Consider the following 27,551-nt stretch of genomic DNA (forward strand, 5'->3'; position numbering starts at 1 on the left):
AGTTTTAATGTAAAATGGATAAAATAAGAGAGATGTAAGAAAAAAAAGTAATTTAAGGATGGTAAGTGAAGAATGAGTCTCACCTTATTAGAGATAAAAGAGTTTTTAAAATTAAAAAGTGCATATTTTTATGAAATTGACTAAAAAGGAAGGAGTGCATATTTTTATGGGACGAGTGAAGTAATAAATTATAGATTCAAACCGATTGGATAACTAAATTAATAGTAATAATTTCAATTATAATATATTTCTCCATTTTTTGAATCGTTTAGATAATTTATTGTAGGTTCTTACATAAAAAAAACCACACAAATCTCAAAATCTGGGAGGTCCAAGACCAAATGTTTAGGCAGCAAATTTTGTCATTTTTATAAAAAATAAATCTATGGTATGAATGACGTCTTTGCTGACGCCTTAAGTCGATCAAAATATGCGAAGTTACTCGTGACCATAATTCAATTTCTCCTTTTATGTAACTACTCTTTCGGGAATGAACCAATTTTCCATCCAAATAGAAAATTTGGCACAATCTTTTTCTTTAAAAAAAATTAGGTTTTTCCACATACTTTCAACTTGACAAATAATATCACGAACTTTACTTGTATTTGTTATTTTTCACCAGTTCAAAAATATAACCATATTAATGGATTTAAGAACAATTTTGGAGGACGTGCTTAAAAAAAACTATCATTAAAGATTAAAAAACTTGAAGCTCTCGAAGTTGTTGTTGAGAAGTAGAGATGTCAGTGTAGCCCGCAACCCGTGGTTGGCCCGAATAGCCCGGCAAATTTATAGGGTTAGGGCCGGAAATTTCTAGCCCCATAAAATCAAAATCCGATTAGTCTGCACCCGATTAACCCGCAACCCGTTAGGCCCAGACCCGAAACCCCGATAAAATTTCTATTATTCTATTTTTTACTCCTAGTTCGACACTTCATTGATTAATTTTATAATATAGATAACTAAAAAAATAGCTTTCAATTTTATATTAAATATACAAATTATATATTGAAATTTTATTAATATATTAATTGAGAAATAGATTAAAAACTTCAATTTCACCAAAAATATATTTAAATATCTAATACATGCATTAAAATTTCACGAAATATCTCAAATATTACTATTTTGTCATGTTTATGATTGAGTTTAAGCATACATCTAAAATTTATCATAATTAAATATTGTACATTTTATGAATATAACTAGTTTTCATCATTATTTATTGGATTGATCGCATGTTAATCTTATCGACCGCAACCCGATTAACCCGTTGGGCTAACCTAAAACCCGAGCTTTTAGGGTCAGAGCTGAACGTTTATAACCCGAAAGAAATCACAACCCGATTGGCTCGCAACCCGAACAGGGTTGGCCCGAAACCCGATGGGCCGGCCCGATTGACATCCCTATTGAGAAGTTAAAATAAATTCACATCATGATATTATTTGGTGAATGTTTTTCGCCGGTAGAAAATAACAAACTCGGATAAAGTTCGTGATATTATTTGCAAAGTTGAAAGTTCGTGGGAAAAACTCAACTTTTTAAAAGTTCTTTGATATTATGGGCCAATATCCCTCAAGTAAAGGAAGAATAATAGTATGAAATAAAAAAATGGATAAAATAAGAGAGAGTAAAGTAAGTGACAAGAAATGTGTTGACGTTTAATAAAAAGAGAAATGACTACGCTATTATAGAACAAAGGGAGTACTATTTTCGAAACACCTTTTAGTTAAGCAATCTAAAAATAAATAAAAATAAATATATTAATAAAATGCTCACCTTTTGTTTGATATCATTTTTTTAAAACTATTTACTCTTAAATACTTGAAACTTATAATTTTAATATCAGAATAAGAAAATAAAGGAATATGAAAGAAAAAAATACTTATTTTAATAAAACACGCCATTTTCAATACAATTTAAAGATGACATTTTGTTCATGAATGAGACCATTTAGGAATATTTAAAATTTCATGATTTAATATTCCCATTTCGAAATACATGAAACATACCAAAATTTGACCAATTTCAAGGTTTAATTGGCTATTAATTCTATTCATTCATGATAAGATTATCATAAGCTGAACTCGCTGGGTATGATTCGTCATTGGAAGTTTTTACAATTCATACCTAAAATGTTGTCCACAAAACGTGATTTTTTTTTGCACGAGCAACACTGTAACTTCTTAATTCTTTCAAATAAAACAAGTCCATAAAAATATTTCAAACAAAAAAAGGGGAAAATATTTTTTTTAAAAGATCTAGATAGCGAAACCGAAACTTCTCTACAAATAAGTCTAGTTGAGTTGTCCTAGAATTAAAAAAAGGACAAATTCAAGAGACAAGAGTAACAATAAGACAAAGGGTTGAAAATTAAAATAAATAAAATCTGCCACACTTTTTCAAATGAATAATTTGAGCCTCTAATTGATATGGTATGTGTTGTAATAATCGCTACATATAAGTTTTGTTATTAACGCCCCTTATATGCATATCTTATTATATATTAAATGATATCATAATATACACGTGATATATATAAATTGATTAAGTAAATACAAGATGTCACATAAAATAAAATTCTATATGTAAAACCTCTGCTCTTTAAATTAAATATGATCGTATTCCTATTTGTAAGTTTTAATGTATATTTTATTTTTAAATTATTTAAAAAGTTGTACAGTACTACTTCTTAAATTTATCTTACGACGGTTTTAATAAGTTCAATCAAGTCGGTTTTAATTTATTTTTTTTCTTGAGTCGTTTTTACGTTTTTCATCTTTTAATCTTATCCTCGATGTTAATAGCGATATTTCACATAGATTTACTATTATTATTACTCCTATTATTTAATTATAGTAGCTAATAGTAAGATGCATTCAAAACTCATAGATAAGCTGAATTAATATATTGGACGAAATTCAAAGCCCAACTATAGTCCAACATCGTGAAGCCCAACTATATTCCAATATCGTGAAGCCCAGTTTCAAAACCCTAATTTCCCAAAATCCCTCTATTTAAATCACAACAAACCTCTTCCTCATCATTCTCTCTACAAATTTTCCCAGATTCAGCCAGTAATCGCAGCTGCGATATTCGATTTCTGAGATTTCCTTTCATTTTATTAGAGTCCTATTTATCATCAGCTATTTTCTCTCTCTTCGATTGCAATCAAGCAGTGTTTTGTGGTTGATTATTTTTTGCCTCTAAGTGGAAATTCGTCAAGGATTTCTCTGTAATATATAGGTACAGTTTATCGTATGTATATGGGTGAAGAGGCAAGTACAGCTACCGCAGTGAGTTGTTGAGTCGCTTCGCTTTTGTTCAACCCAGGCGCAGTGAATAAAACCCTGCTAAATCTTTTTTTAGATTCGTTCCTTTAAAAAAAAATTAAAGTCGCTAGTTTTGGTAGATTCTGTTTTGCGGTAATTTTTAATTTTTGGGGCTAATTAATTTTGAGATCCGATGATGGCATGTATCTTTGAGACCTGATTGTCAATTTGATGACAACTATAAGCATTTCCGCTGAGGATTTCTCCCAAATTTCAAATTTTTTGTTTCATCCGTGAACTTTTTTTATCATGTTGTGACATTTGAGAGTAATTAATTTTGAAATGATGATCGCACTGGGCTCTGAGCAGTTAAACTGCTATATTGATGGACAATGCAGCCTAGAAAGCTATTTCTGATCTTTATCTTCAATTTTCAAATCGATTTTAATTATACGATCGTGTAAAACCCATTCCCGTATACAACCGTTTTTCAGATTATTTCGATTTAATTATCAGTCTACAATTGTAATATTTTACTACCCTTCATCTAATTTCAAATTTAATTATCAGTCTACAATTGTAATATTTTACTACCATTCATCTAATTTCAAATTTAATTATCAGCCTACAATTGTGGTACGGCCGCTGCTTCAAATTGGACTTTATTATGCCTGATCTAATAAATTAAATTGGTCTAACACAATCTAATCAGTTCACTTGACTTAAAATTTGAATTTACTTTTTTAAGGTCATATGCAACGTTGTCTCTTATTTGTTTATTAACTATTCATGATTCCACAGTACTTTTTATTCCATTTTTAACTAAGACTCAACACCTGTAATCCGTTAACTATTCATGAGTCCACTATACTTTTTATTTTCTACAATGTGATACTTAATTACGTGGCTGGTATAAAAATGTTATCACTAGTTTATTCATTTGAAAGATTAAACAAAGAGAGAAAAAGTGTAAAATAAAATAAACAAACAAAAATATTTTTGATTCCATTTCTCCTTTTCTTAAACTTGTAGCTTAGCTCTTAGCCTCTTTGGAAATTAGCGTGGCAATACAAAAGTATGGTTGATTCAATCTTTCCTTCTCTGAAAATAAGTATTTTAGCACAATATTAATTTTAATTTACAATTTGTAATGGTGTATATGAAATGGGTAGATATAAAAAGTTATAGGAATAATATTACCAGTCAATGAATATTGTCTCAAGAAGAAAGTGAATGGACATAACCAATGGACCCAATGGAATTCGAATCTGTTATGTTCCGTTAGGACATAACCAAAACAATTGATGCTCTATACAATCTTCATATAGAGTATTTAATTTGCTCAAATGATATTTCAAAACCAATTCTAATTTTAATTTTTAATAATATACTCATATTTAAATTTACACCAAAACAAACCCAAACTACTTTTTCCTATTTTGTGAGTCAAACTTAAAATAAGTTATTAGATATTCTATCCGTTCCATGTTAATAGAGTCATTTTTTTGTTTTAAGAAGTTTTAAGTTAATTTAGTCATTTCTATTTTTAGCAAAAAGTAATTATCACTTTTACTTTATTCTCTTTTCATCTCTCTTACTTTTCCACCACCCATTTAACCACTATTCTTAAACTTCGTAACGAAAAGTAATACATCTATTAACAAGGAACGGATGGAGTAGATAATTTTATTTTAAGTTTAAATGCTCTTAGTCTAGTCACTTGAATTCGATTATTGGCCCGATTTAATTAACCACAAAATAGTCCTTGCTGTAACTCTTAAGAGCATCCACAGTATGGGCGGCGCGCCGGCCGCCCCGGCTGTCTATTGTAGGAAAAGCGTCCGCCCCGAAGCTGACGGTTGGGAGGGGACGGAAGCTCCATCGGCGAGCAGCGGCTAGGACACGCCTGTGCGCGAGCGGTGCGCTTGCCTATTGTGCGTCCGCCCTGGCGCGGCGATCGCCGGATATCCTTTTTTCGTTTTCTTTTCATTTTTTGAGAGAATGCAGCAAATTGCAGTGAATAAGATGGGTTTATGAAGGAGACAAAGGAGATGAATTTTTTGATTTCCTTTTTTTTAAGTTTTCTGTTTTTTTGAGGGGTTTTGACTTAAAAAAAGCTGGGTTAATTCAATTAAAATTTTTATTCTAACGGAATTAAAATATACAAAAAATAAAATAAAGTGAAATGTGACTAACAGTCTCCACTATTGCTGCGGAAACTTTTTTTATGGCCACAGATAAATCAGAAGTTGCTGTGGACAAAAAAAATGGCGGGGCGGGTGGAAGTTTCCACCCGATTGTGGATGCTCTAATGATGTCCAGCTATATGAACTTGACTTCAATATTTAGTACCATCCGGACCAATCTTGACTCTAGATTCCCACAATCTGAGCAATTTCATAGATGAGAGAGAAATAAGCACATCCAGTTGATATCAGCCACCCACGTAAAATTTTCAAATTCTAAACCGTCTAAATTTTTACTGATTTTACAAAATCTCTGTTTCCTCATTAACATGAAAAAACAAATCAGCGAACTGGGGATGCGAAGAAAATCACTGCAAAATAAACAAAAAATCCAGCTAAAAGAATTCCTGCATAGATATAGTTTTGGGAATAATGTGTTGGTAACTTGTATTCGATGCTGCAACACTTCATCTTCTCCCTCTCGCTCGCCAATACATGATCCACGTACCTGCAAATTTACACAAATCTCAAGTCAACACAACGGTTTTTAGTTTGGTTTTGTCCAAGCCTTATTGCTGGTACTGAAGAGAATCATCCTACGAAACCAAACAAAAATATAACTGAATATTTAAAATTAAAACAGAACTTAAACATAAAATCGAACAAAAACCAAAATTCCGGAAAGAAAATTGAATAACTGATTTTTATAAAACCACAAAAAGGCGAAATAATATATAGTTCAGTTTATAAATATATAAACCGAACAGAATCTAAAACCAAATTGAACACTTACTGCTGTGTGAACATTGAGCTCTGCAGTATCTCTGAGCTGTTCATGTTTGCATCTTGCAACCGATGATCGTATAGCAAAGAGGAAAGGTCCACAAGCTGCTCCTCTAGGCTCTGAAGATGAGAGAATGTTAGGAAAATGTGTGGTGTTTGTAATGAACGTTAGGAAAATGTGTGGTATTTGTAATGCTTACATCGAGGTATTTCTCTAGGCGTTCAACTAGCTCATGTGGGAATGGCTCCGGTAGGTTGGTTTTCTTCTTGTAGAACTTCTCCAGCCAAAGATCAGTGCTCGACTTGTTCTTTTTACCCTTCACGGCTTCTCCCAGGGGCGTCTTCAGGTGTTCTGCAGCGAAGGCTTGAACAGCCTGCAAGGGAAATTGAGTACATGCATGAATAAAAAGAGGAAAGGTTCAGGAGCTAGAGGATGTTAGTTGGTTACCTCTGATGTTTCTCTTATACGGTGAAGGGCAGCATCGACACGAGCATACACCGCGTTCCTCTTGCAGAATTTAAGAAGCAGTAGAAGTTTCAGAACTTTGCAGGATGTAGTTTTCTAAAATAGCGAGTTAAAAAGGTGGGTTTACCAGTGCTACATCACGTAGTAACTGACTGATCTGAGTAGTGTTTGAAAACGGTCCGAATGGATGACAACCAGCTGTCACGAGCCAATTCACGACAGGGCGGCTGTGTATGTGAGAAGCTTTTTCATATGGTGCACTCAATCCACCTACAACAGAGGCCAGTCCGGCCAAAATATGTCGCTGAACTTGTGATGGTATGGCATGCCTTCTCTGTAGCTCGGAAACGTAGCTGCACAACCAATAAAGGAGAAAGGACGTTAAAATATGTTAGAATCTCCTGTTCAATGAGCAAGCTGCCATATATTTCTTGTTTGTTAAGAACCTTTAGCCTCAACATGTACAATTGTTGGTCAAATTTCAAATTGATATTGAACAGCTACGATAAATTATAAACACAGTTGAAGAATACATCAGTAAAACTCCAACATGGCTATGGAACACCTACCTCAGAGGTATCTTATCAGTTTGATGCTGAAGCACAATTACTACGTCGTTGCTCGTCCATACAAGACTTTCATCTTCCATCATAAGGTTATCATCAACATCAGCCAGTGATAGGACAAAGCTTCAATACCAAATATCACAAGTCATTTTGTGATACTACGAATGTATTATTGGAAAAAAATGTTCTTAACAGATAGAAGAATTTTTATTAGTAGCATCAAACTCAGTCCTACAGAAGCTCCCGCTTCTACCCAGATAACTACTCCATTAGCTAATTTTTGCAATTTACATTCATGAAATTACCGAAGGATTGATTTTGCTTACACGGGAACAACTCTAGTTCCATAGGTTCGGAATAAGTCCCCTGGTTTTCTCTTTTCTGATCTCTTTCTCTTTTCCTTTTGACGTTTCGAACCATAAGTGGCCCAGAGAGGTTTATGCTTTATGATGGAATCCTCAGTTCCTTCAGTATCGTCCATCCAGGTCTGAAAAGAAACGAACATACAGAATGAGCATTAGGAGAAATATATTAAGAACATTACCACAAATAGTATCCAAATGATGTTCTAAACAATATCTACCTGACGAAGAAAATATTTACTGGAAAGGGATGGGTCAGACACATCAAGTAAACCTGCTGCAAGCACATCTGCAGACCGTTCCATCTCCTACAATTAGGATGATATTAAGATAGAATGAAGGTCAGGCATAGTTCAAAGTAATGATAGATCAATTTATCGATAAATATTCATGCAAAGGAGTAAAGAAGTGTCCACTTGTTAGTGGATTAAAATGGGAAGCAGATCCAGTCAAAATATCCTTTTTTCAATAATATAGAATCTTAAGGCGATCAATGCTTTATTTAATTGATCTTCCCCAAGGAACATACCTCCTTAAGAATAGCTCCATCCAAATATGTCTTCGTATGAACATGAAAGCGACCATCTGTCTTGGTTTCTTGAAGGGAATGACCTCTCATTGCTTTCGAGACAGCAATAGCCAACTTTTCATGACGATGTAGTGCATGTGTGCCCCCGACAATTACAACGTCCTGCCCTTGGTGAACCATCTTCTTAACCTTGAATATAATGACATAATGAGGAAGTTAAAAGTTAAGTGGTTGAAATTGTATATATATTCCAACTTCTGAAACATGAAATATTACAAAAATTCAATCATACAGAGTTTTGCTTGACCTACAATTTTTTTATTTATTTAGGGAACCACTAGAGTTAGACTGGAATCAAGAAACTCTCACCTCAGCTTCAATTGCTTCAACATCTACACTGTAATTGTGGCCTTTCACCATGATATTATACCTATTATGATTCTGAAGGACAATAATAGGTACAAGTAACCTAGTGGTCATATCAACAATTTCATACCTGGTCCAAGCAAGATAAAATTAGATAAGATGCACAAGTTAAACCATCCAAACCAGAGAAAAGAAAAAGCAACAGTAACAGTTAATGAAGCTGACTGCAGAATAAACAAGATGCAACAAGAAATGTCAGAAAGCTGGGGATTGTGAGAAAACATATGCTTATCCTAATTGAGATTTGAGGCAATAAATAAGAGGAAAACAAAAGCATGGAAGAAAATCCGGACTTCCTTGTGTAACATTCAACATGTTGAACAGTCACAGGATACTAATTTGAAGTGGGAACGGGTAATGAATAATATACAACAGTTTCTTGTCAATCTGGAGTAACTTAAATACGACAATGAATTAGGTCACTTTAATAGCATGACTCTTCCTCAAAATGAATTGAGAAGGCCAAATATAACATACTATATTTCAGTGATAATGAAATCAATTGAAAGAAACTTTTGCTGATCAATAACATATACATGTAACCCTGGACTCTTATAAAGAGGGGTCAAATATACGGAGTCCCGTTTTTCCATTTTAGTCCATCCGCAAATAGGAGTCCCGGTTCACTTTTACCATGAATAGTAATAGGGTCCCACATTCCACTAATTCATTTCACTCACATTTCATTTAAAACTAATATATACAAGTGAGACCCATATTCCACTAACTTTTTTCAACCCACTTTTCTTAATATTTCTTAAAACCCGTGCCGCCAAGAAATGAGACTCCTAATGGTGGACAGAGGGAGTAACAGACTATATCTCAGTGAAAATGAAATCAATTGAAAGAAACCCTTGCAGATAAATAACATATACATATAACCCTGGACTCTTATAAAGAGGCATAAGTAGCATACCTAACATCAGGGGCTATAACATGCTCCACTGTGGTTGCAATTACAGAAGCTAACTTGCCGATGAAGATATCATGGGCAGACTCACCACTAGCACCAGGACTAGGAAACAACACATTCTGTAGTCGAGGAAGTGTCCTAGAATTGACAGTTCCTTCTTCAGTTTCAATTTTTCCATACGTACAAGGTCCAGCAGAGAGGTCAACCACAACATATCTGCAATTTTTTTTGTGATCCAGGAATGTCAGGAGTTCCAGAAGGACAAAAAAAAGTAGATAAGTATAGTCATGAGAAAACACAAGTCGATACTTGTCAAACAGAATTAACACTGAACATAACCTGAGCTCATTCTACAAGATGGACTAGACACAGACTAGCTTTAAATACATAGATAGCATTAATATACCTGCCAGATCCAAGCCAAATCTGAGATGCACCTCCTCCATTGTACCGGTAGCGATATATGTAACCCCCTTCTTGGTTCTTCAACTCTTCTTCATTCAGATGTGGGATTTTTCCATACATTAAACTATCAAGATCAAGCTTACTGTTTCTAGGATCTATCCTTACCTGCAAGGACGTGATTAGAAAAAATGGCATTCAGTAGATTATACATAGAATTGTATACTAGGAGTACATGCATTTACTTTTGACATATTGGATTCCCATAAGTACAAGAAAAGAAGCAGTTGCGATGACTAAATTCTGGATTTTGACATTGCAAGACATATCAAGATTGTGTAACTCACCTTGTCAAAGTTAACCACAAAGATAGCAGTAGGCCTAGGTCTGTCCGTTTCTTCAACAGGGAATCCCCCATTTTCTAAGTCAAACAGGTAGGAATAAAGCTTCTCGAATTCTGGTTCCACAGCTGTCGCTTCAACCTCAAAGAGAGGAACTTCCCTTCCAAAATCTACCTGTTCGCTAAAAGGAACCAAATTTTCATATAAACCCAGGAAATAAGTAAATAGCACAGCCTGGTGAAAGTGAAAGTATGCATATGGTGTCACCTCTCTTGCAGTGCCAGCTGGAGTCATGGCACCTTTAACTGCTTCTTCCAATGCTATCAGTTCTGGCTGTCCAACCTGCAGTAAGAAGTGAGAAAGAAATTTCCAAAAGGAAAAAGTATAGCACCATGACACTATCAATAATTTGTCAGCCTGGATGTGCTATTCAGATATCTAGAATATGCCCACCGTTTAAGATAACTATGATATCTAGAATAAGCCCACCGTTTCAGATAACTTTGTTATCAGTTTCATAGTATGAGCTTGTTTAAGAGAAAACAAAACATGTAAACCCTAAGATAAATTTGTCAACCTGGATGTGCTACTCATGAAATAAAACCGAAATATAGAAGCTATGCGCATAACAGAAAAAAGTGGAAATCTTGATTTACTAGCTAAAATCGACATTTCGATTTTCCTGGCCCTCTCTTTAGAAATAATAACATAATGGCACAAGTACAGAGAATAAAATATCAGGCAATGTGATATATTTCATCAAGAAAGTTAAAGCACTTACAGGGAATGCATTATAGACTACATGGTGCTCAATATCAAGCGGCTGGCCAGTCTCTAAGCACGATGGTCTGTGAGCTGGAAAGGCAACCCTCAGAAACTCCTCCAACTTCTGAGAATCTACAGTATATCTGTACCCTCCATTGCCATTGAATCCAATAAGGACGACATTTACTTCAAGAGGGACTAGAAAAGGGACCTGTTATAGAGCAACAAATGCAAACAGATATGAGACCAAGAAAAGGAACTGAACAACAACCAGATGAAAACTATAACAGTTAAGAGATAATTCAGCCTAATATAGCATTCATTACACAAAAAGGTTAGTAGAGGTGCTAGATTTACTAACAAAGCCAATTGATCACAACAAATAAATTTCATATTTTTGGTTCAGCATGAAAAAAACACATCAGTTTCTCAAATTTTTCCCTAACGAAGCTACAAAGTTTGGACTCTTCCACAAGCCAACTTCCTCTTTGATAGAGGACAAGTTGTCTACTACTCTGCCAAACTAGCTTGAAAACTCTGACAAGAAACATTCACCAGCTTCCAAATAAAATTAGGAAATGAAAAACCCATTCTGAACTATAAAGGTAAAGAATCATAATTGATCTCCATTCACAAATTTAAATTTTAAACACTTGCATAACTTGTATTCTTAAACACATAAATACAAACACAAGAGACACACACACATGAATCACTTTCACAAATTAGCAATTAGCAATGATTCAGCAACAAACAAACATACCGCGAAATGAAAACGTGATAAGAGAAACACTACGCCAACCAGATAAAATTTCAGCAAAGCCAAAAGCAAAGAGAAACAAATAATTATAACAAAATCATCAAACTAAACTGAAATTAGATGAATTAGGAATTGCTCGAAGAAAAACAATGAAACCGCGCTAAAAATTGACACAAGTTAAACAAACAAACACTACCAAATGTTCACTACAATTATCACTTCAATCACACACACAGTTCAAAATAGTAGAATTAATCCTATCCGCACGAAATTGAGGTGCGATTCGTACCTCAGCGCGAGAGTGGAGCATCTGCCGAACATCAGATCGCACGGAATCCTTGACATCCTGAAATGCGCCATGGTGCCACGTTGGATGCCCTGGGTCTCTACGATACGCCTGCGGCGCAGATTCTACGAAAATCAAGCTCAACAAGATCCCCAATACATAGTAGGAGATTTTCATCCCCTTCATGCTTCAACAGAAAAACTGCAACGAAGGGGATCCCGAAGAAAAACACAGATTTTTCACTTTGACAAGCCGATTGCCATTTTGACTGTGAACTCAGCTGAAATTCCAATTTGGCCTATTTCACTCATTAGCAGGCCGGGCCCAAGTAGTATAGGGCTTCTTGTAAACAATTCGTTTCGAATAATGGGCCAGGCCCATCTGTAATACATCTATAAAATGGATTTTAACAGATTGTCAATTCGCAAAAGTTGTTGGAAGGATTGAAACAAATGTTACTGATATACTATTATATTATTATATGGTCAGAGTTCCATCTTCCATTTGTGGGCAGTATACAGTAAACAGTGGGGTTTTATGTTTTTTATGGCGTCTATAGTGTAATAATGCAGATCATCTGGACCGTTGATGAATGAGATCTAACGGCCCATATTAAGAAGAATAAATGATCTAAGGGATGAATAAGAGAATAACGCTCCCATATATATATATATATATATATAGAGAGAGAGAGTTGTGATCAATGTCGAACCAATTTTAAAGACCGAACTAGAGACCAAATCTGGGCCATTAGATCTAGTTTTTTTTATGAGATGTGCTGCTGTGTAAATTTTTCGGTCTTCATTACAAGCCCATTTTACTTCATTGTATAGGTTTATTACTTCATTCCGTACGTAATACCTTGAAACTACAACATGTTTTTACATTCTTCCAGTAGGTTTTGAAATGATTCAACATATGTTTCATTTGAATTCATTGACCTGCGTTTTTACTTTATTTACATTAAAAAATGCAATTTATTCAAGTGTGTTTATTACTTCATTCAGAAACGTTATTACTTCATTGGATAAGGTTTTTACTTCATTCCAGTAGGACTTCAAATGCTTCTAGACATACTTCATTCCAATAATTTATCACATCATTCCATGTGTTTATTACAATATATCAGCGTTGTGGCGGTGGTGATAGATATTGTAGAGAGAAAGAACGGCACGCGGACCGCATTTACGTATTGGAATGAAGTAATAATCCTACTGGAATGAAGTAAAAACCTACTGGAATGAAGTAAAAACTTCGTAACATGTTAGTATGACTTATTTACCTTCGGATGAATTAAAATGGGCTCTTGATGAAGGCGAAAATAATTGATAAATTTGTGTCTCTCATCCATGAAAAAATAGATCTAAAAACCCTAATTTGGTATGGTTCGGTGGTTCGGTCTTTAAGAGTGGATTTGTGAATAATGAGACTCTCTCTCTATATATATATATATATATATATATATATATATATATATATATATATGGGTGCGTTAAAATGATAACCATATTTATGGTGATAACCTAATAACCAATCATTTTATGGGTCAAAAATATCAATTTTACTAAAAATGATATTTATACACTATAAAATGATATTTTTTCAGCATGCATAGAATGATACTTTTAATCCATAAAATAATATTCTATTTTATAAAATGATATATTTCGTCCATAGAATGATAGGTTATTAGGTTATCACCATAAATATGGGTTATATGTATATATAATTATAAATAAATAAAAACTTATTATGTCCTACTGTTATTTAATCGTAGGAGTATATCTTTTTTTTATTATCCTAATATAGTTGAATTAAAAAAACTATTTATTTAATTTATGTGATTTTTTCTCTTTCTCATACTTTAGTTGCTCTAATGTAATATTATCTCTCCACTTATTTAAAAAACTATATTTATTTTTTCTAAGTTGTACTTTATTTTCTCTTATATTATACTCTTTCTTCACTCATTTCACTAAATATAATCTTTTCCAAAATTATATATCGAATAAAAAACGTCTCAACTCTCAATCATAATGAAATGGAGAGAGGATAACATTTACGATAGTGATTGAACCGTCACTCAAATATTTTAGTTTTAAATGAATAATATAATAGGAATTATACGTAATACGCTGTATTTGAATGCGTAGAGTTCTTCCAAGAACATTTAAGAGGGAGCTGTAGGTTTGGCTAGTATCCACGTAAGTGACACATGGAAAATTAATTTTATATACGACATAATGGGTTGTGAGACCCGATCATAGAAGTTCCTAGAAATTTGTAGATATCACTATTGAGCAATTAAAAAGTTAAAATAAAATAAAACAGAACAAAACTAACATTGCTTTCTTAACTACTCGTAGGAGTAACACTTTTATCCAGAATTTGCTTTTGCTCCATGTCTATAATAAGTGTAGAAAATGGGAAAAAAATAAGTTAATAGCAGTAGGTAGGAATTAATTAACAGCAATTTTACCTAATTAATACTCCATCTGTCCCATAAAAATATGTGCACTTTCTATTTTCGTCTGTTCCACAAAAATATGTGCATTACAATTTTATCTTAATTTCTGTGTCATACCCATTGCCCATATTTTTATGGGATGGAGAAAGTAGAATTTTTTTCCAGGATTATATAAAATAAATTTATTGCACGCCAACAAGTCAATTATACCACTTGACATCTTCTATTCCATTTTTTCGGTAATTTCAGTACTTGTGTTTTAGTTTTATCTTGTTATTGTTAACTAGGGCTACTAATTTGATTATCATGGTTGATTGATTGATAAATCGAGTATATTATAATTTTGTTAAAACTTGAATTATTAATAATAAATATAGTAGTATTAAAATAATAAATTTCATAATAGAACACAAGAATGCGCACACAGATTATTTGAACAGTAATGCAGGAAATTACGTATTACGTGTAATATGAATCTTGTTGATTCAAGAAACATGTGTGCCCGGATTTGTTCTTGCAAAACTACCCAGTAACCCAAACAAGAAATATGACAATAAAAAGATGGAAAAGAAGAGGAAGATGATTAGTGTTATGATTTAGATTAAAGTTCAAGAAAAAAAACCCAAAGGCTACCCTACTTTCACAAACAACAACCTAATGGCTCCACAAAACTAGCAACACAAGAACTAGTAAAGCATATCTTAACATTCAACCTAAGCCCGGCAATAGATTGGAATGCAACCACAAGGAATTTTGATAAATCTTCAAAAATGAAGATGGGTGCTCACAAATGGAGTCTTTGTTCTTACAATATCATTCAAAGTCTCCTAACAAAAACCCTAGACATGAGTATTTACACAAGAGGATAAAATTGCTAAAAAATAGGCAAAAAGAGTTAAAAAACGCAAGTAGCACAAAATGCCCGGTCGGGCATTTTTCCTCCTTAGAAATACCCGGGTCGGACGTTTTTCTCTGGAATCGGGCGTTTTTAGTGTTAAAATGCCCGGGTCGGGCGTTTTGCTGGTGAACTGCGCGACTTATGTAAAACGATCATAACTTCTTCATCCGGGCTCCGATTGAAGCGTGCAAGGTACTCACGCGAACCTCTTTCGACGATGAAGACAATGGTGGTCTGAGGGAAGCATTTGGACTTTATCTTAATAGGAATATTCTAGTTTGAATCAGACCTCCAAATCCGGCTTGGCTCCTTACCATGTGTCTACCTTCTTCTCGGACCCCAATCAACCAATGACCCTCGATGTCGTTGTATCCTATGATTGTGAATACCCGGATTCACATCAAGGCGCATAACTAAATTTTGTGGCTAACATCAGCATTGGTCTATTTTTGAATTAAAATTTGAAAACTTCAGCTTTTAATATAATCCTGGGACCATACTGCATTACTTAATTTGTGATCATATTATTTAATTATTACATATATGAAATTTTCCTGGAATTCAGACCGACCAAATGGCAAAAGCACAAAGGGGAAATCAGTCAGTTTAATTGATTTAGTTAAAAGCGATAAACTAACCACAACGGCTACACCGCGTTGCGGTTTTTTACGCCGACCAAGCAACCCTCTGACCCAATGGGTGAGTGCCACGTGTAGATAAAGTGGACCCCACGTAGAATATACCACCGGAATCATAACTGTTTTTTGAGGTGTCTAATATTTCTTGGATACACCCCCCCAAAAGTGATATCCTTAGGATTAGGTTTAGAGAAAAATCTCTTTCACTTTAATAACTACTCTCCTAGGAATAGGATGACACACATTCTTTTTCTTGTCAGATTTTCATTTGCCAAAATTCGAGTGGCCTTAACGAAATGTTTACAAATTAAAAATATACATAAATAAATTGCACGATATATTCTACTATCTTCTTTTTTCTAAAAATATAAATTCTTTTTTTAACCTGTTTATTTAAAATATACAGTTTCTATTTTAGGCAACAAATCACACAATCTAATAATACTAATTCCACTAAAAGTACTTTTTTCTTTTTCTCTTAATTTATTCATTTTTTATCTTCATTTCTCTTACTTCACTAATTTTGCATTAAAACTCGTGTTGTTTTTAATATGCATATTTTTAGGAAACGGATAAAATATTTAAAAGAGGTTAGTTATTTGGATTTTGGGGTATTATTGAAAGATCACACATTAGAATGCTTATATCAGGCCAGAAAAATTTGGAATGACAAATCTATTTTTCATGCTTTCATAAGCAAAGATTCAAACACTACTAACCTCTTGAATTGATAAGATAGTCCTACTGCTTTACAACCAGGGTAATAATACTACTACTACTTAAAAAAAAAATCAAATACGCCATTCGTTCTAGTTTTTTTTATCATTTTGATTTGTTTCACAATGGAAGTCACCTTTTACTTTTTCTCTAAATGAAAATAGATCATATGATCTAATATTTTATTATAAAACTAATACCACTAATTTATTCCAACGTTTTTCACATTTCATAAATTCGTGCTAAGACAATTATGAACTCCTATTTTGAAATAAAGTGAACATATTATTAATCTATATTTTAGAGGTATAATTGTACATCTTGTTCTCGTGTATATCCGCCATTGCTAATCATAACATGGCTAGCTAGACCATGGGTGAACATCACTTTTCGACACTAAAACTGGCCTTTCTTACAATTCATTCGCATATGAACTGATGCTTTGATGCAGACGCAGTAATAAATGTAACTCAAAATCAACCATATACTACTTAATACTTAATAGTAATAGATTCCACAATTCATCTTCACCAGCCCAAGCAAGAGCCAAGCAACAAAATATATTCATTGTTATAAAAAATAATCCTACTCTGCAGCTTCATGGAAGCATCAAATATCGATATTTAGATGGATAATAAAGAAACTCATAAATCAACATCTGCAACTTAATTTCAATATTAAATAAATCCGATAATAGATAAGCCCACGTCACTATCTTTTAAGATATCATCATTAACTTAATCGTAGTTCATCAAACACTCTAGACTCACCCAATTTTGCCTATAAATAATCCAACAAATCGACCTCTTCTCTCCATCAACTTCAACAACATTTCATCAAATCATTCAACTCTCTACGCACATTCAAAGCTCATTAGCAACATTCCAATCTTTGTTAACCTTTTTCCCCCCCAAATTATAGCTCAATCATGTCACCACCTAACATGATTTTTGAAAAAATTTCAAACTATTTCCGAAGAGGAAAACCTGAATCATGCAGATTCTCCCTATATCCAGACAGGGCAATCTCAGTAGATGGAGTTCCACTCCTCTCTGAAGTCCAACAGAACATAACTCTTTCGAGTTTCTCTTCAGTTTATTGCTATCCCAACTTCAACGATTCTCCCCCACCAAAAAACATTCTTAAATCAGTTGAATCCAATGTCGAAAACGGCGCCTTCATAGGCCTCTCTGTCGAGGAGCCCCTCGACAGAGTCCTCTGCTCCATCGGCAAATTCAAGAACCGGAAATTCCTAAGCCTTTTCCGGTTCAAGACATGGTGGTCCACCATGTGGACCGGTTCGAGCTCCTCAGAGCTCCAAATGGAGACGCAGCTCATCATCTTACAAGTTGAGGAACTCAACTCCTATGTGTTGATCCTCCCTCTTATCGAGGGAGGATTCCGGTCGGCCATCCACCCTGGGACAGATGGCCAGGCCGTCCTCTGCGTGGAGAGTGGGTCCACGCAGGTAAAGGCGAAAGCTTTCGCCTCATGCGCCTACCTCCACGTTGGAGACAACCCGTACGACCTCATGAGGGAGGCGATGGCGGCGGTTCGAGTCCACTTAGGTACGTTTAGGTTGTTGGAGGAGAAAGAATTGCCTAAGATCATAGACTGTTTCGGGTGGTGCACGTGGGACGCGTTCTACCTGACCGTGGAGCCGGTCGGGGTGTGGAACGGGGTCAAGAGCCTCGCGGAGAATGGGATCCCTGCGAGGTTCTTGATCATCGACGACGGATGGCAGAGCATCAACATGGATCACGAGGATCCCCTGCGCGACTCCAAGGATTTAACAGGCCTTGGGTCGCAGATGCTTTGCAGACTTTATCGTTTTAAAGAAAACGATAAGTTTGCAAAGTATTGGACAGGGGCGCTGACAGGTCCCAACGCGCCCCTGTTCGACCAAGGGCAGCATGACCGGATGTTTAAAGAGATGGTTGAGCTGGCCGAGAAGAAAAAGGCCCTCGAGGAGGCAGGGGAGGATGGTTCTGGCCTCCCAGAGGCCAGGATCATCGAGTATCTAGAGGCGCCGGAGGGGGTCGAACCGGGAGGTTTGAAGGCTTTGATTGGGGATTTGAGAAGGGAGTTTCCTAATTTGGATGATGTTTATGTGTGGCATGCTCTTTGTGGGGCCTGGGGTGGGGTTAGGCCTGGGACCACTCATTTAAATAGCAAGGTGACATCAGCAAAGGCGGGCCCAGGGCTGGAGAAGACCATGTTTGACCTGGCTGTTGTGATGATCGAGAAGGGCGGGATTGGGCTCGTTGATCCGAACAAGGCGGATGACTTTTACGAGGCGATGCACTCCTACCTGGCCGATGCTGGAGTTACCGGTGTGAAAGTCGACGTGATTCATGTAAGTGTTGATGTTTTTTTCTTTTACACGTGCAAAGTCATGCTTATTTAGGGCCATAAACGAGTCAAGCTGTGTCTAGCAGTAGGCTCTTTTATAGCCCTAGCAATTGTTATAACTCATTTAGTACATCAATTGTGTATACTTTTTTTAAGAGAATCTATATAGTTTTGCATTAGGAAATGGAGATAAGTTAAGTATTATGATTTACTATAATTGAGATTGCATCACTAGAATATTTCAAATGTTTAGGATCATTTAGTATTATCACCATCATTATCATCATCAATATACTATCTAATAGGGGCATAAAAAGTCTATAAGCCAGCAGTGTGTTACAGTTTAAAGAGATCTGAGCAGCCTACAATTGTGAAGTGCAGAGTAAACATATCTGGTAAGTTATATATGTGATAGCATATATCTTTAATTATAATTTTGTATCTCCGTGTGATTGCAAATATTCATTTGATTTGTATTTATACCAAAACTGAAAATTTATTTAGATTTTGGAACAATAACATTTAATTGCCTTCCCTTCCACCAGACTTGTAGAGACACAAAAGCATGTTTGCTACTCTCTCTATCAAAGTAATAATGTTGCAAAATCACTTTATGTTGCCCTATCTATAATGCATATGGAAAAATTTTCATGGAACAATCAATTCCAATTTATATTTTTAAAACTTTTCCTTCTCCAATAATACATTTTTCCCAAGTTAACTTCATTGACAATATTTTTCTCACGAAATCCTATATTTAGAATTATAAGCAGTCACATATTTCATTTCATCAAATACATGTAACGTGCATGTTCATGACATAGGTTTCGATTCTTTTCTAAAAGTGTGATTGTGTGTTTGTGTTCGTGATTAGACGTTGGAGTATGTGAGTGAAGACCATGGTGGAAGAGTAAAGCTAGCCAAGGCGTACTATGATGGCCTAACCAAATCTCTAAGAAAAAATTTCAATGGGACATGCCTAATTGCTAGCATGGAGCAATGCAACGACTTCTTCTTCTTGGCCACAAACCAAATATCCATGGCTCGAGTTGGTAAATATCTGTCTTTAAACATTTAGAGTAGATGGTGGTTCAGTATTTTGCTAACAGGCTTGACTATACAGGCGATGACTTTTGGTTCGAGGACCCTAATGGTGACCCGATGGGAGTGTATTGGCTCCAAGGTGTCCATATGGTACATTGTAGCTACAACAGCTTGTGGCAAGGTCAGTTTGTTCGACCCGATTGGGATATGTTCCAATCAGATCATATTTGTGCAGAGTTCCACGCGGCCTCCCGTGCCATCTGTGGTGGCCCGGTCTATGTCAGTGACAAAGTTGGCCACCATGACTTGGATCTCCTAAGGAAGCTAGTTTTGCCTGATGGGACCATACTAAGATGCCAGCATTATGCACTTCCAACTAGGGATTGCCTCTTTGAGAACCCTCTTTTTGATGGCAAAACCCTGCTTAAGTTGTGGAACCTAAACAAGGTGTGGTGATGCTTTTATACTTTTTTTTGTAACTGTTTTTAGTAAAATTCTGGCTCTGTCACTGAATTGTTGTGTTTTATTATGAATCATGCAGTTTGGAGGGGTGATTGGAGTGTTCAACTGCCAGGGAGCCGGATGGTACCCCGAGGAACATAGGTGCAGGGCTTACCCAGAGTGCTACAAGGCGATGTCGGGCTATCTCTCCCCCAACCATGTGGAGTGGGAGCAGGAAGAGTGTACTATTGATTACAGAAAGAATGAAATGTTTGTTGTTTATCTACACAAGGCTGGGAATCTTCATCTAATGAAGGCCAGTGAGAAACTGGAGATCACTCTAGAGCCATCGTCGTTTGAGATTGCGATGATTGCACCTGTTTTAGAGTTGGGTGGTGAGATCAAGTTTGCTGGAGTTGGACTCGAGAACATGTTGAACAGCGGTGGAGCGATTGAGCTTGTGGAGCAGAAAATCGAGGCGAAGAACATAGTTTGTTTGGTGAAGATTAAGGGGTCAGGGAGGTTCTTGGCCTATTCAAGTGTGAAGCCTGAGAAAGTTGTGTTGGATGGTGAGATTGTTGAATTTGAATGGAGAAATGATGGGATTTTGAAGTTTGAAGTGCCATGGAATGGTGGAGAAGTGAAAGGTGTTCAAATCTTGATTAGCAAATAAGTTGTGATTTACATTTTTCTTGTAATTTATTTGGTTTTTCTTGTTTGTTTTTTGGATTTTTCTGTTGTATTGCACGAACAATTTTTTTCTTTTTTATGGATGTTTTCTGTTTGCAAACAGGTGACAATTGACTGCTGTATTTTATTGTGCAAGTAAATGTATGATGAACCTGGAAAATCATAGCAATTTTAATTGATGAAGTTAATTTGCACAAGATTTTATTATATAAGCAAAGTGTCATAACCTTACAACAAATACACAATGCATAGTCTTCTTTGAACAAGAACTGAAGAAAAGAAAAAGAAATTACAGTTTTGAAGGAGGTTTATTTGAGCGTCGACTTGCTATGAATTCTTGCATTTTCTTGAACTGCTCCTTAGTCATTCCTGCATAATACGCATGACCCCTTTCCTACAAGGGATAGAGAGGAACTTTGAATTAATATTCCGAATTCGACTACACCCATATTCAATTTGCAGATTTTGTTATCCCGAACCTAGACTCTTTTTGTCTCATATTTAGGATGAACACACCCGTATTCGCCCCCACATTTTGTTACCCAATTATAGGCCATTCAATATTTTACTCATCAAATAACAGAAAATCAGTAGTTAAGTGTATTAGCAAAGGGGAAAAGGCTTATTTTACCTTCTCCAACGCAAGTCCATGACCAAGATCTAGTTTGAATCCATCATTTATGACTGCTTTGTACATCTGCACAAGGTCCCGATCATTCCTGATCATGGCTTCAGCAATCTGTCGAGCTTTCTTCAAAAGCTCGCGTCCCTCAACTACATGATTAACCAAACCCCACCTTTCAGCTTGCTCAGCCGTTACAGGCGCTGCAGTGAAGGAGACTTCCCGAGCTCGACTGGGTCCAATTATGCGCGAAAGCTTCTGAGATAGACCCCAAGAAGGAAATATTCCAAACCTGCCAAATCAGGAACACATTGAGGCAAGCCAAGAACGAGTATTGATCCCGAAGAACTTAAACCAATCTGTCATAAAATATATACACATGGAGTATAACTTTGGTAACAACTGATCCCGAAAAACTAAAATAAGATTCATCCAAAGCAGTTGAACTATTTCTTGTGAAAACGATGATATGAAACTGATGAATCAAATACTTATGCAAGTATACCAATTCCTTTGAAGAAATTGTCCTTCACTAAAATTTGTCATCAAGTCCAAAGCAATAGTGATCTCAGTCAATATAGCTACATATAACAATCAACAAACTTAACAAAGTTCCTATTGATCATTCACTCTTAACATGACGAGACAAAATTCAAGCACCAGTGGTTACATCTATCAGTAAATCAAGCTCAAACCTCTAGACCAGTATTTGATCACAACATGAAGAGACTAAAATTCAAACCGAGTGTTTAGCTCTCAATCAAGAAGAACTCATTCTTGAATCATATTATAAGTCATCCTATCTAAAGTTCGTCTAATCCATCTAAATTGAGATGAACACATTCTTGAATCATACTAATTTAAGTCATTCTCATTCCTAACTAAAGCTCATCTAATCCATCTAAATCAATAGTCATCCCATACAATCAAGCTGAAGAAGAAAATCAACAACATTACAAGCCTCAAACATTAGATGATCCGTTGATTATCGCTTAAAGGAACTGAAACTCAAGCCCCTCCAATCAAGATTTAATCGTTCCAGAATCACAAAGATTTCATCCTCACAAAAATTATCATATAATCCAAAGGGCAATAGTGATCTGATCTACTCAAGGTCTAATTGCAAATTAACAAAACCCCTAACAAGCTCGGAATTCATCAATCCAAGCCTACTGTTGACCTTAAACAGCTAATCAAATTCGAACCCCAAATTAATTCAATCACATCCATATAAACATTAGCAATCGAGAATCACGCAATATGCACATCTACAAAACCCAATTAAACCCCCAAGTCAAACACTCAAAAAAACCTAACAAATCAAAAAAGAGGGGAACCTAGCATGAGTATCCATGAACTTGGCTTCCTTGGACGCCACCAGAAAATCACAAGCCAGCGCAATCTCAAAACCCGCCGTCACCGCAAAACCGTTAATCGCTCCGATTATCGGCTTCTTACACAGCTCCATTTGCACAACCGGATCGACATCCGCATCCTTCACATCCCCCTTGAACACGTCCTCCGCCGCCGTCAGGTCGACGCCGGAGCAGAACGCCCGACCCGACCCGGACAGGATGATAACCCGAACCGAATCGTCCGAGGCCAAGCTCCTGATCGCGCGGGCCATGTCTTCCATCATAGGGCGGGTGAGTGAATTGAGGGCCTTGGGGCGGTTGATGAGCACGAAAGCAACGCCGCTCGGCTCGCGGTGGACGAAAATCAGCTTTTCCGAAGGCGGCGAAGGGATCTCCATTGGTACGGTGTGTTGGATTCGGAGGAAATCAGGTTTGTAGGGCACTTTGCCCTTAAATGTACCCATTTAGTTATCTATTCCATAAATGGGAAAAACGCCACCCTCGTTGGCATGTTTTAAGTGAAAACGCCACCCGTATTGGCGTTTTACAACGTATGTGTCGTCGTATTGCACGTACGTTGAAAAAGGCGGACGTGGTTGGCGCTTGAACTAAAAACGCCAATCTCACTGGCGTGTTTCACAAAACGCCATCTCCGTCGGCGAGTCTATACACGCCAATGGGATTGGCGTGTTTGCTGTGAATGGGATTGGCGTGGAAAAAAATGGCCAAAAATTCTCCAAGTTATACACGCCAATAGGATTGGCGTGTTTGCTGTGAATGGCTACACTGAATCTGGAGTTCTGGCTGTTACACGGCAACAATAGTTCTGGCTGTTACACGGCAACAACATTCAACCTTCTGATGTGAGATGAACTCTTTATCTTATATCCACCTTTTCTCAAGAATCTGTCTTTGTTTTTCAATTTGGAGCATTCTAAATAATTGTTCAACAAAACAAATTTAATTCGGCTATCTCATTTTGAATTCGACTGCAAATGGATGGATAAACACTCCAAAATCATTTAATATGATTATTAATTTGACAGTAGAAACTTCTTTTCTATTTTTATGTAAAATTAGCGAATAACAAAATAATGATAAAATTGAAAAATGAGAGCTGATTTTGAAAAGGATACCAAATGGCGTGTTTCAAAAAACGCCAGTGGGATTGGCGTTTTCATCGAAGTTTAGGATGTAAAAAGCTGGTTGGAGCTCACTTAAACATTCCATCAAACACTTGGTATGCTATGTAAAAGACAAGGACAGAATCCGCTTTGAGGCATTTCATCAAACACTTGGGGTGCATTTCGTTTTAACTCAAAATTCACTTAAAAACGCCAGTGGGATTGGCATTTTTGACGAAAAACGCCAATCCCACTGGCGTGTGGCGTGTATAACTTGGGAGAATTTTTGGGCTTTTTTCACGGCGGAAGGCAACATGAAAAACGCCACCCGAATTGGCGTTTTTCATAACACGCCAGTGCGATTGGCGTTTTTAGTTCAAACGCCAACCACGTCGGCGTTTTTCAACGTACGTGCAATACGACGACACATACGTTGTAAAACGCCAATACGGGTGGCGTTTTCACTTAAAACACGCCAACGAGAGTGGCGTTTTTCCTATTTATGGAACAGATAACAAAATGGGTACATTTACGTTATTTTAAAGGCAAACTAGCCTAGAAACCCGATTTCCTCGTTGGATTTGTGCATGATTGAGTTGGATAGTGTTGCGTATATATAATAACGGGTATGTATAGTTGTTGAAATGCGTGTCAAACATAGCCTTAGACCATCCACTACGGGTCTCGCTAGCGTCTCGCGTCCCGTCCCGGAGAGACGGGACCCCGGTGCGACGCGTTGCAGCTCGCCGTCCCGTCCCGCGTCGCGTCCGTCGAGCCAAGAGACGGGCTGTCTCGCCACGCGCCTAGGCGACGTGGCGCGACCCGGCGTCGTGGGTGACGCCCACTCCCCGGCCCGCGAGTGAGCGTCGTCACGTGCTGACGCAATAAATAATTTTTTTTAAAAAAATTCAAATTTTAAAAAAATAAAAAATAAATAAAAGAATTTTTTTTCTAACGGTAATAATACCGTCTTTTTGTTTTTTTTTTTTGATTTTTAATTAATTTTTTTACTCTATAAATACTCCTAAACCCATCCTCATTTCACACACAACTACACATCTATTCTTTAAATTTGTATTTTAAATTATGTTGTGTGCTTTTTTATGTTGTGTATTTTTTAATAAAGTGTGTTTGTTTTAATTGAATTGGGTTGGAAAAAAAAATAAAAAATGAAATTGAATGAATAGTAATTAAGGGACGGAATAAGGGGGGTTAAGGGACGGAGCGTTGCAGGTTCCGTCCCTTAGTTAAGGGATTGAGGAAAAAAGGACAGTGGGACCCTCAAATAGTGGTCAAATAGTAGTTAAGGGACGGTATAGAGATATCGTAGTGGATGGCCTTATCGACGAAGTGACGGATAGTATGAATATCAGTAGTTGTTTTTTTTTTACTTTTAACCATGCTAAAATTAGAGAGAGATGAATGACAATAAATATTTCTCTAGCAAATCGTATTCTTTTTTGAATCCTGAGTCATTTTATTTTATTTGTATTAAAATGGAGTATACTAATATAATTATTCTTTTTTATTTTATTTTAAAATGTTTTATTTTACTTTCTCTTATTTTAAGCACCTAACTCTTGTACTTTATATCAATTTCTTAAATTTTATGTAAATAATAGAGTATGTATTAAATATAAATTTAGTAACTATTTTAATGATTATAAAATGGAGCTTAGAAAGATATAAAGACTGAGTACAACAACCTAACCTCAAGCTATTGGTTTACATGTATCCTAAGAGCATCCACAATAGTGTGAACATCCCAATAGCATAGCATTAGGACGTTCTAAAAACACCTTCTGCCATGTCACTAGGACATTGCACTGCACTGCCATATTACTAGGATATCCCACTGCAAAATATTAGTCTAGCACTAGGACTACCAATAGACTAGCACAATAATAACCAATAAAATAAATTCAAAAATTCACAAATACGAAATTAAAATTTCGACACGAATATATAGAGTTTTGAAAAAAAAATTTAAAAAATGCTCTCGTCCGTCGGCTGACCACAATAGCGGATGAGCGACCGGCTAATGCCTCCCCACCACGGACAACCTCTCGTCCGTCGTGCTCTTCCGCCATCCGTTCACCGGCTCCAATAGTGGACGTCCGCTACTGTAGATGCTCTAACTAGTTTGGTCGAGCCTACCCTAATCCTATTTCACTTAGGGCATTTAGGTATTCACATTACTATATATGCCAAAATCTAAAATTGATTATGCATTTCATATTGGTTGGTGATACTAGCTCGTAGTACAAACAATAGGGTTGGAACGGTACGGTATACCGCACCGAAATGGTCATACCGCATACCGTACCGTGCGGTATGACCAAAAACCATACCTTTACCGTACCGCTTTTGTCGGTATACCGCAATTGCGGTATACCGAAAAGTCGGTATACCAAAATTTAGATATCGTTACCGTACCGCTTTTGTCGGTATACCGTACCATGATTTCGGTATACCGCAATATGCAGTATACCGCGGTATACCGTGATTTCCGGTATACCGCAATTGCGGTATATACCGTATTTGCGGTATACCGTAAATTTGCGGTATATACCGCAATTGCGGTATAACGCGGTATATACAAAATGCATACCTTTACCGTACCTAAAACTGTCGGTACGGTATACCGAAAATTCGATATTTTTGGTATTTTTTTGGTATATTTTCCCAGCCCTAAACTTAATCACTGGTTCTCTTTATTTTGGTTACCAATTATACATTCATTACACTTTCGGAGGCATACACAACGCAACACAACTGCTAATTCTGATCACACCGAAGGGAGTGTGGTGTGGTACCATTGCTATGGAAAGCCATTTGAGATGCAATCATTCTCTTTGACATATTTTAGGACCGAATTGTGGATGACTTAAATTCTAATTTCAAAATATTTGCAATTCATTAGTATTTGATGTAAATAATTTAGTAGTAGTATTTATTCAAATTAAAAATAAGACTTTTGAATTTGAATGTGTATTAGTATATTGTAGGGGTGAGCAAAAAACCCGGAAACCGAATATCCGAACCGATCCAAACCGAAAATTTGAAATTCGGTTTGGTTCGGTTTTGAAAATACAAAAATTTTGATTTTTCGGTTAGGTTCGGTTCGGACGAAGAAAAAAACCAAA

At 36.1% G+C, this 27,551-nt stretch overlaps 3 protein-coding genes and 2 non-coding genes across 5 annotated transcripts; 3 read left to right on the plus strand and 2 right to left on the minus strand.

Annotated features, from left to right (window-relative positions):
* Positions 1-3,461: 3,461 nt before the first annotated feature.
* On the plus strand, positions 3,462-3,533 carry LOC121801727. The gene has a single exon (XR_006050662.1). It is a non-coding gene; the product is annotated as a small nucleolar RNA R66 (small nucleolar RNA).
* A 77-nt stretch (positions 3,534-3,610) lies between these two features.
* Positions 3,611-3,692, plus strand: LOC121801690. The gene has a single exon (XR_006050628.1). It is a non-coding gene; the product is annotated as a small nucleolar RNA snoR118 (small nucleolar RNA).
* Positions 3,693-5,700: 2,008 nt separating this feature from the next.
* Positions 5,701-12,313, minus strand: LOC121799785. The gene is made up of 16 exons (XM_042199255.1): positions 12,061-12,313; positions 11,028-11,222; positions 10,514-10,588; positions 10,253-10,420; positions 9,910-10,073; positions 9,507-9,719; positions 8,534-8,660; positions 8,165-8,353; positions 7,857-7,943; positions 7,600-7,760; positions 7,277-7,396; positions 6,835-7,060; positions 6,690-6,749; positions 6,442-6,615; positions 6,252-6,361; positions 5,701-5,966 (listed from the first exon to the last, which is right to left on the minus strand). The coding sequence occupies exons 1-16, from the start codon at positions 12,241-12,243 to the stop codon at positions 5,801-5,803; spliced, it is 2,418 nt and encodes an 805-aa protein (XP_042055189.1). The 5' UTR covers positions 12,244-12,313; the 3' UTR covers positions 5,701-5,800.
* A 5,308-nt stretch (positions 12,314-17,621) lies between these two features.
* Positions 17,622-21,383, plus strand: LOC121799182 (stachyose synthase-like). Its single transcript, XM_042198526.1, has 4 exons — positions 17,622-19,133; positions 20,004-20,181; positions 20,253-20,620; positions 20,715-21,383. Exons 1-4 carry the CDS (start codon positions 17,706-17,708, stop codon positions 21,285-21,287), a joined length of 2,547 nt encoding a protein of 848 aa, XP_042054460.1. The 5' UTR covers positions 17,622-17,705; the 3' UTR covers positions 21,288-21,383.
* A 96-nt stretch (positions 21,384-21,479) lies between these two features.
* On the minus strand, positions 21,480-23,748 carry LOC121801444 (probable enoyl-CoA hydratase 1, peroxisomal). The gene is made up of 3 exons (XM_042200934.1): positions 23,264-23,748; positions 21,936-22,218; positions 21,480-21,698 (listed from the first exon to the last, which is right to left on the minus strand). The coding sequence occupies exons 1-3, from the start codon at positions 23,743-23,745 to the stop codon at positions 21,594-21,596; spliced, it is 870 nt and encodes a 289-aa protein (XP_042056868.1). The 5' UTR covers positions 23,746-23,748; the 3' UTR covers positions 21,480-21,593.
* Positions 23,749-27,551: the final 3,803 nt, after the last annotated feature.

This window comes from Salvia splendens, chromosome 4, assembly GCF_004379255.2.
Source record: "Salvia splendens isolate huo1 chromosome 4, SspV2, whole genome shotgun sequence".
Lineage (NCBI taxonomy): Eukaryota > Viridiplantae > Streptophyta > Magnoliopsida > Lamiales > Lamiaceae > Salvia > Salvia splendens.

Excerpts from the sequence above, each read along its gene's own strand:
- LOC121799785 (XM_042199255.1), bottom strand. The coding sequence starts at position 12,243 with ATGAAGGGGATGAAAATCTCCTACTATGTATTGGGGATCTTGTTGAGC. Across the intron at positions 9,720-9,909 it reads ATTTGGCTTGGATCTGGCAG|ATATGTTGTGGTTGACCTCT; the intron begins GTATATTAATGC and ends AAAAAATTGCAG. Across the intron at positions 6,616-6,689 it reads GTATAAGAGAAACATCAGAG|GCTGTTCAAGCCTTCGCTGC; the intron begins GTAACCAACTAA and ends TTTCCCTTGCAG.
- LOC121799182 (XM_042198526.1), top strand. The coding sequence starts at position 17,706 with ATGTCACCACCTAACATGATTTTTGAAAAAATTTCAAACTATTTCCGA. Across the intron at positions 19,134-20,003 it reads TGAAAGTCGACGTGATTCAT|ACGTTGGAGTATGTGAGTGA; the intron begins GTAAGTGTTGAT and ends GTTCGTGATTAG. Across the intron at positions 20,621-20,714 it reads AGTTGTGGAACCTAAACAAG|TTTGGAGGGGTGATTGGAGT; the intron begins GTGTGGTGATGC and ends TGAATCATGCAG.
- LOC121801444 (XM_042200934.1), bottom strand. The coding sequence starts at position 23,745 with ATGGGTACATTTAAGGGCAAAGTGCCCTACAAACCTGATTTCCTCCGA. Across the intron at positions 22,219-23,263 it reads TTCATGGATACTCATGCTAG|GTTTGGAATATTTCCTTCTT; the intron begins GTTCCCCTCTTT and ends CTGATTTGGCAG. Across the intron at positions 21,699-21,935 it reads ATGGACTTGCGTTGGAGAAG|GAAAGGGGTCATGCGTATTA; the intron begins GTAAAATAAGCC and ends TATCCCTTGTAG.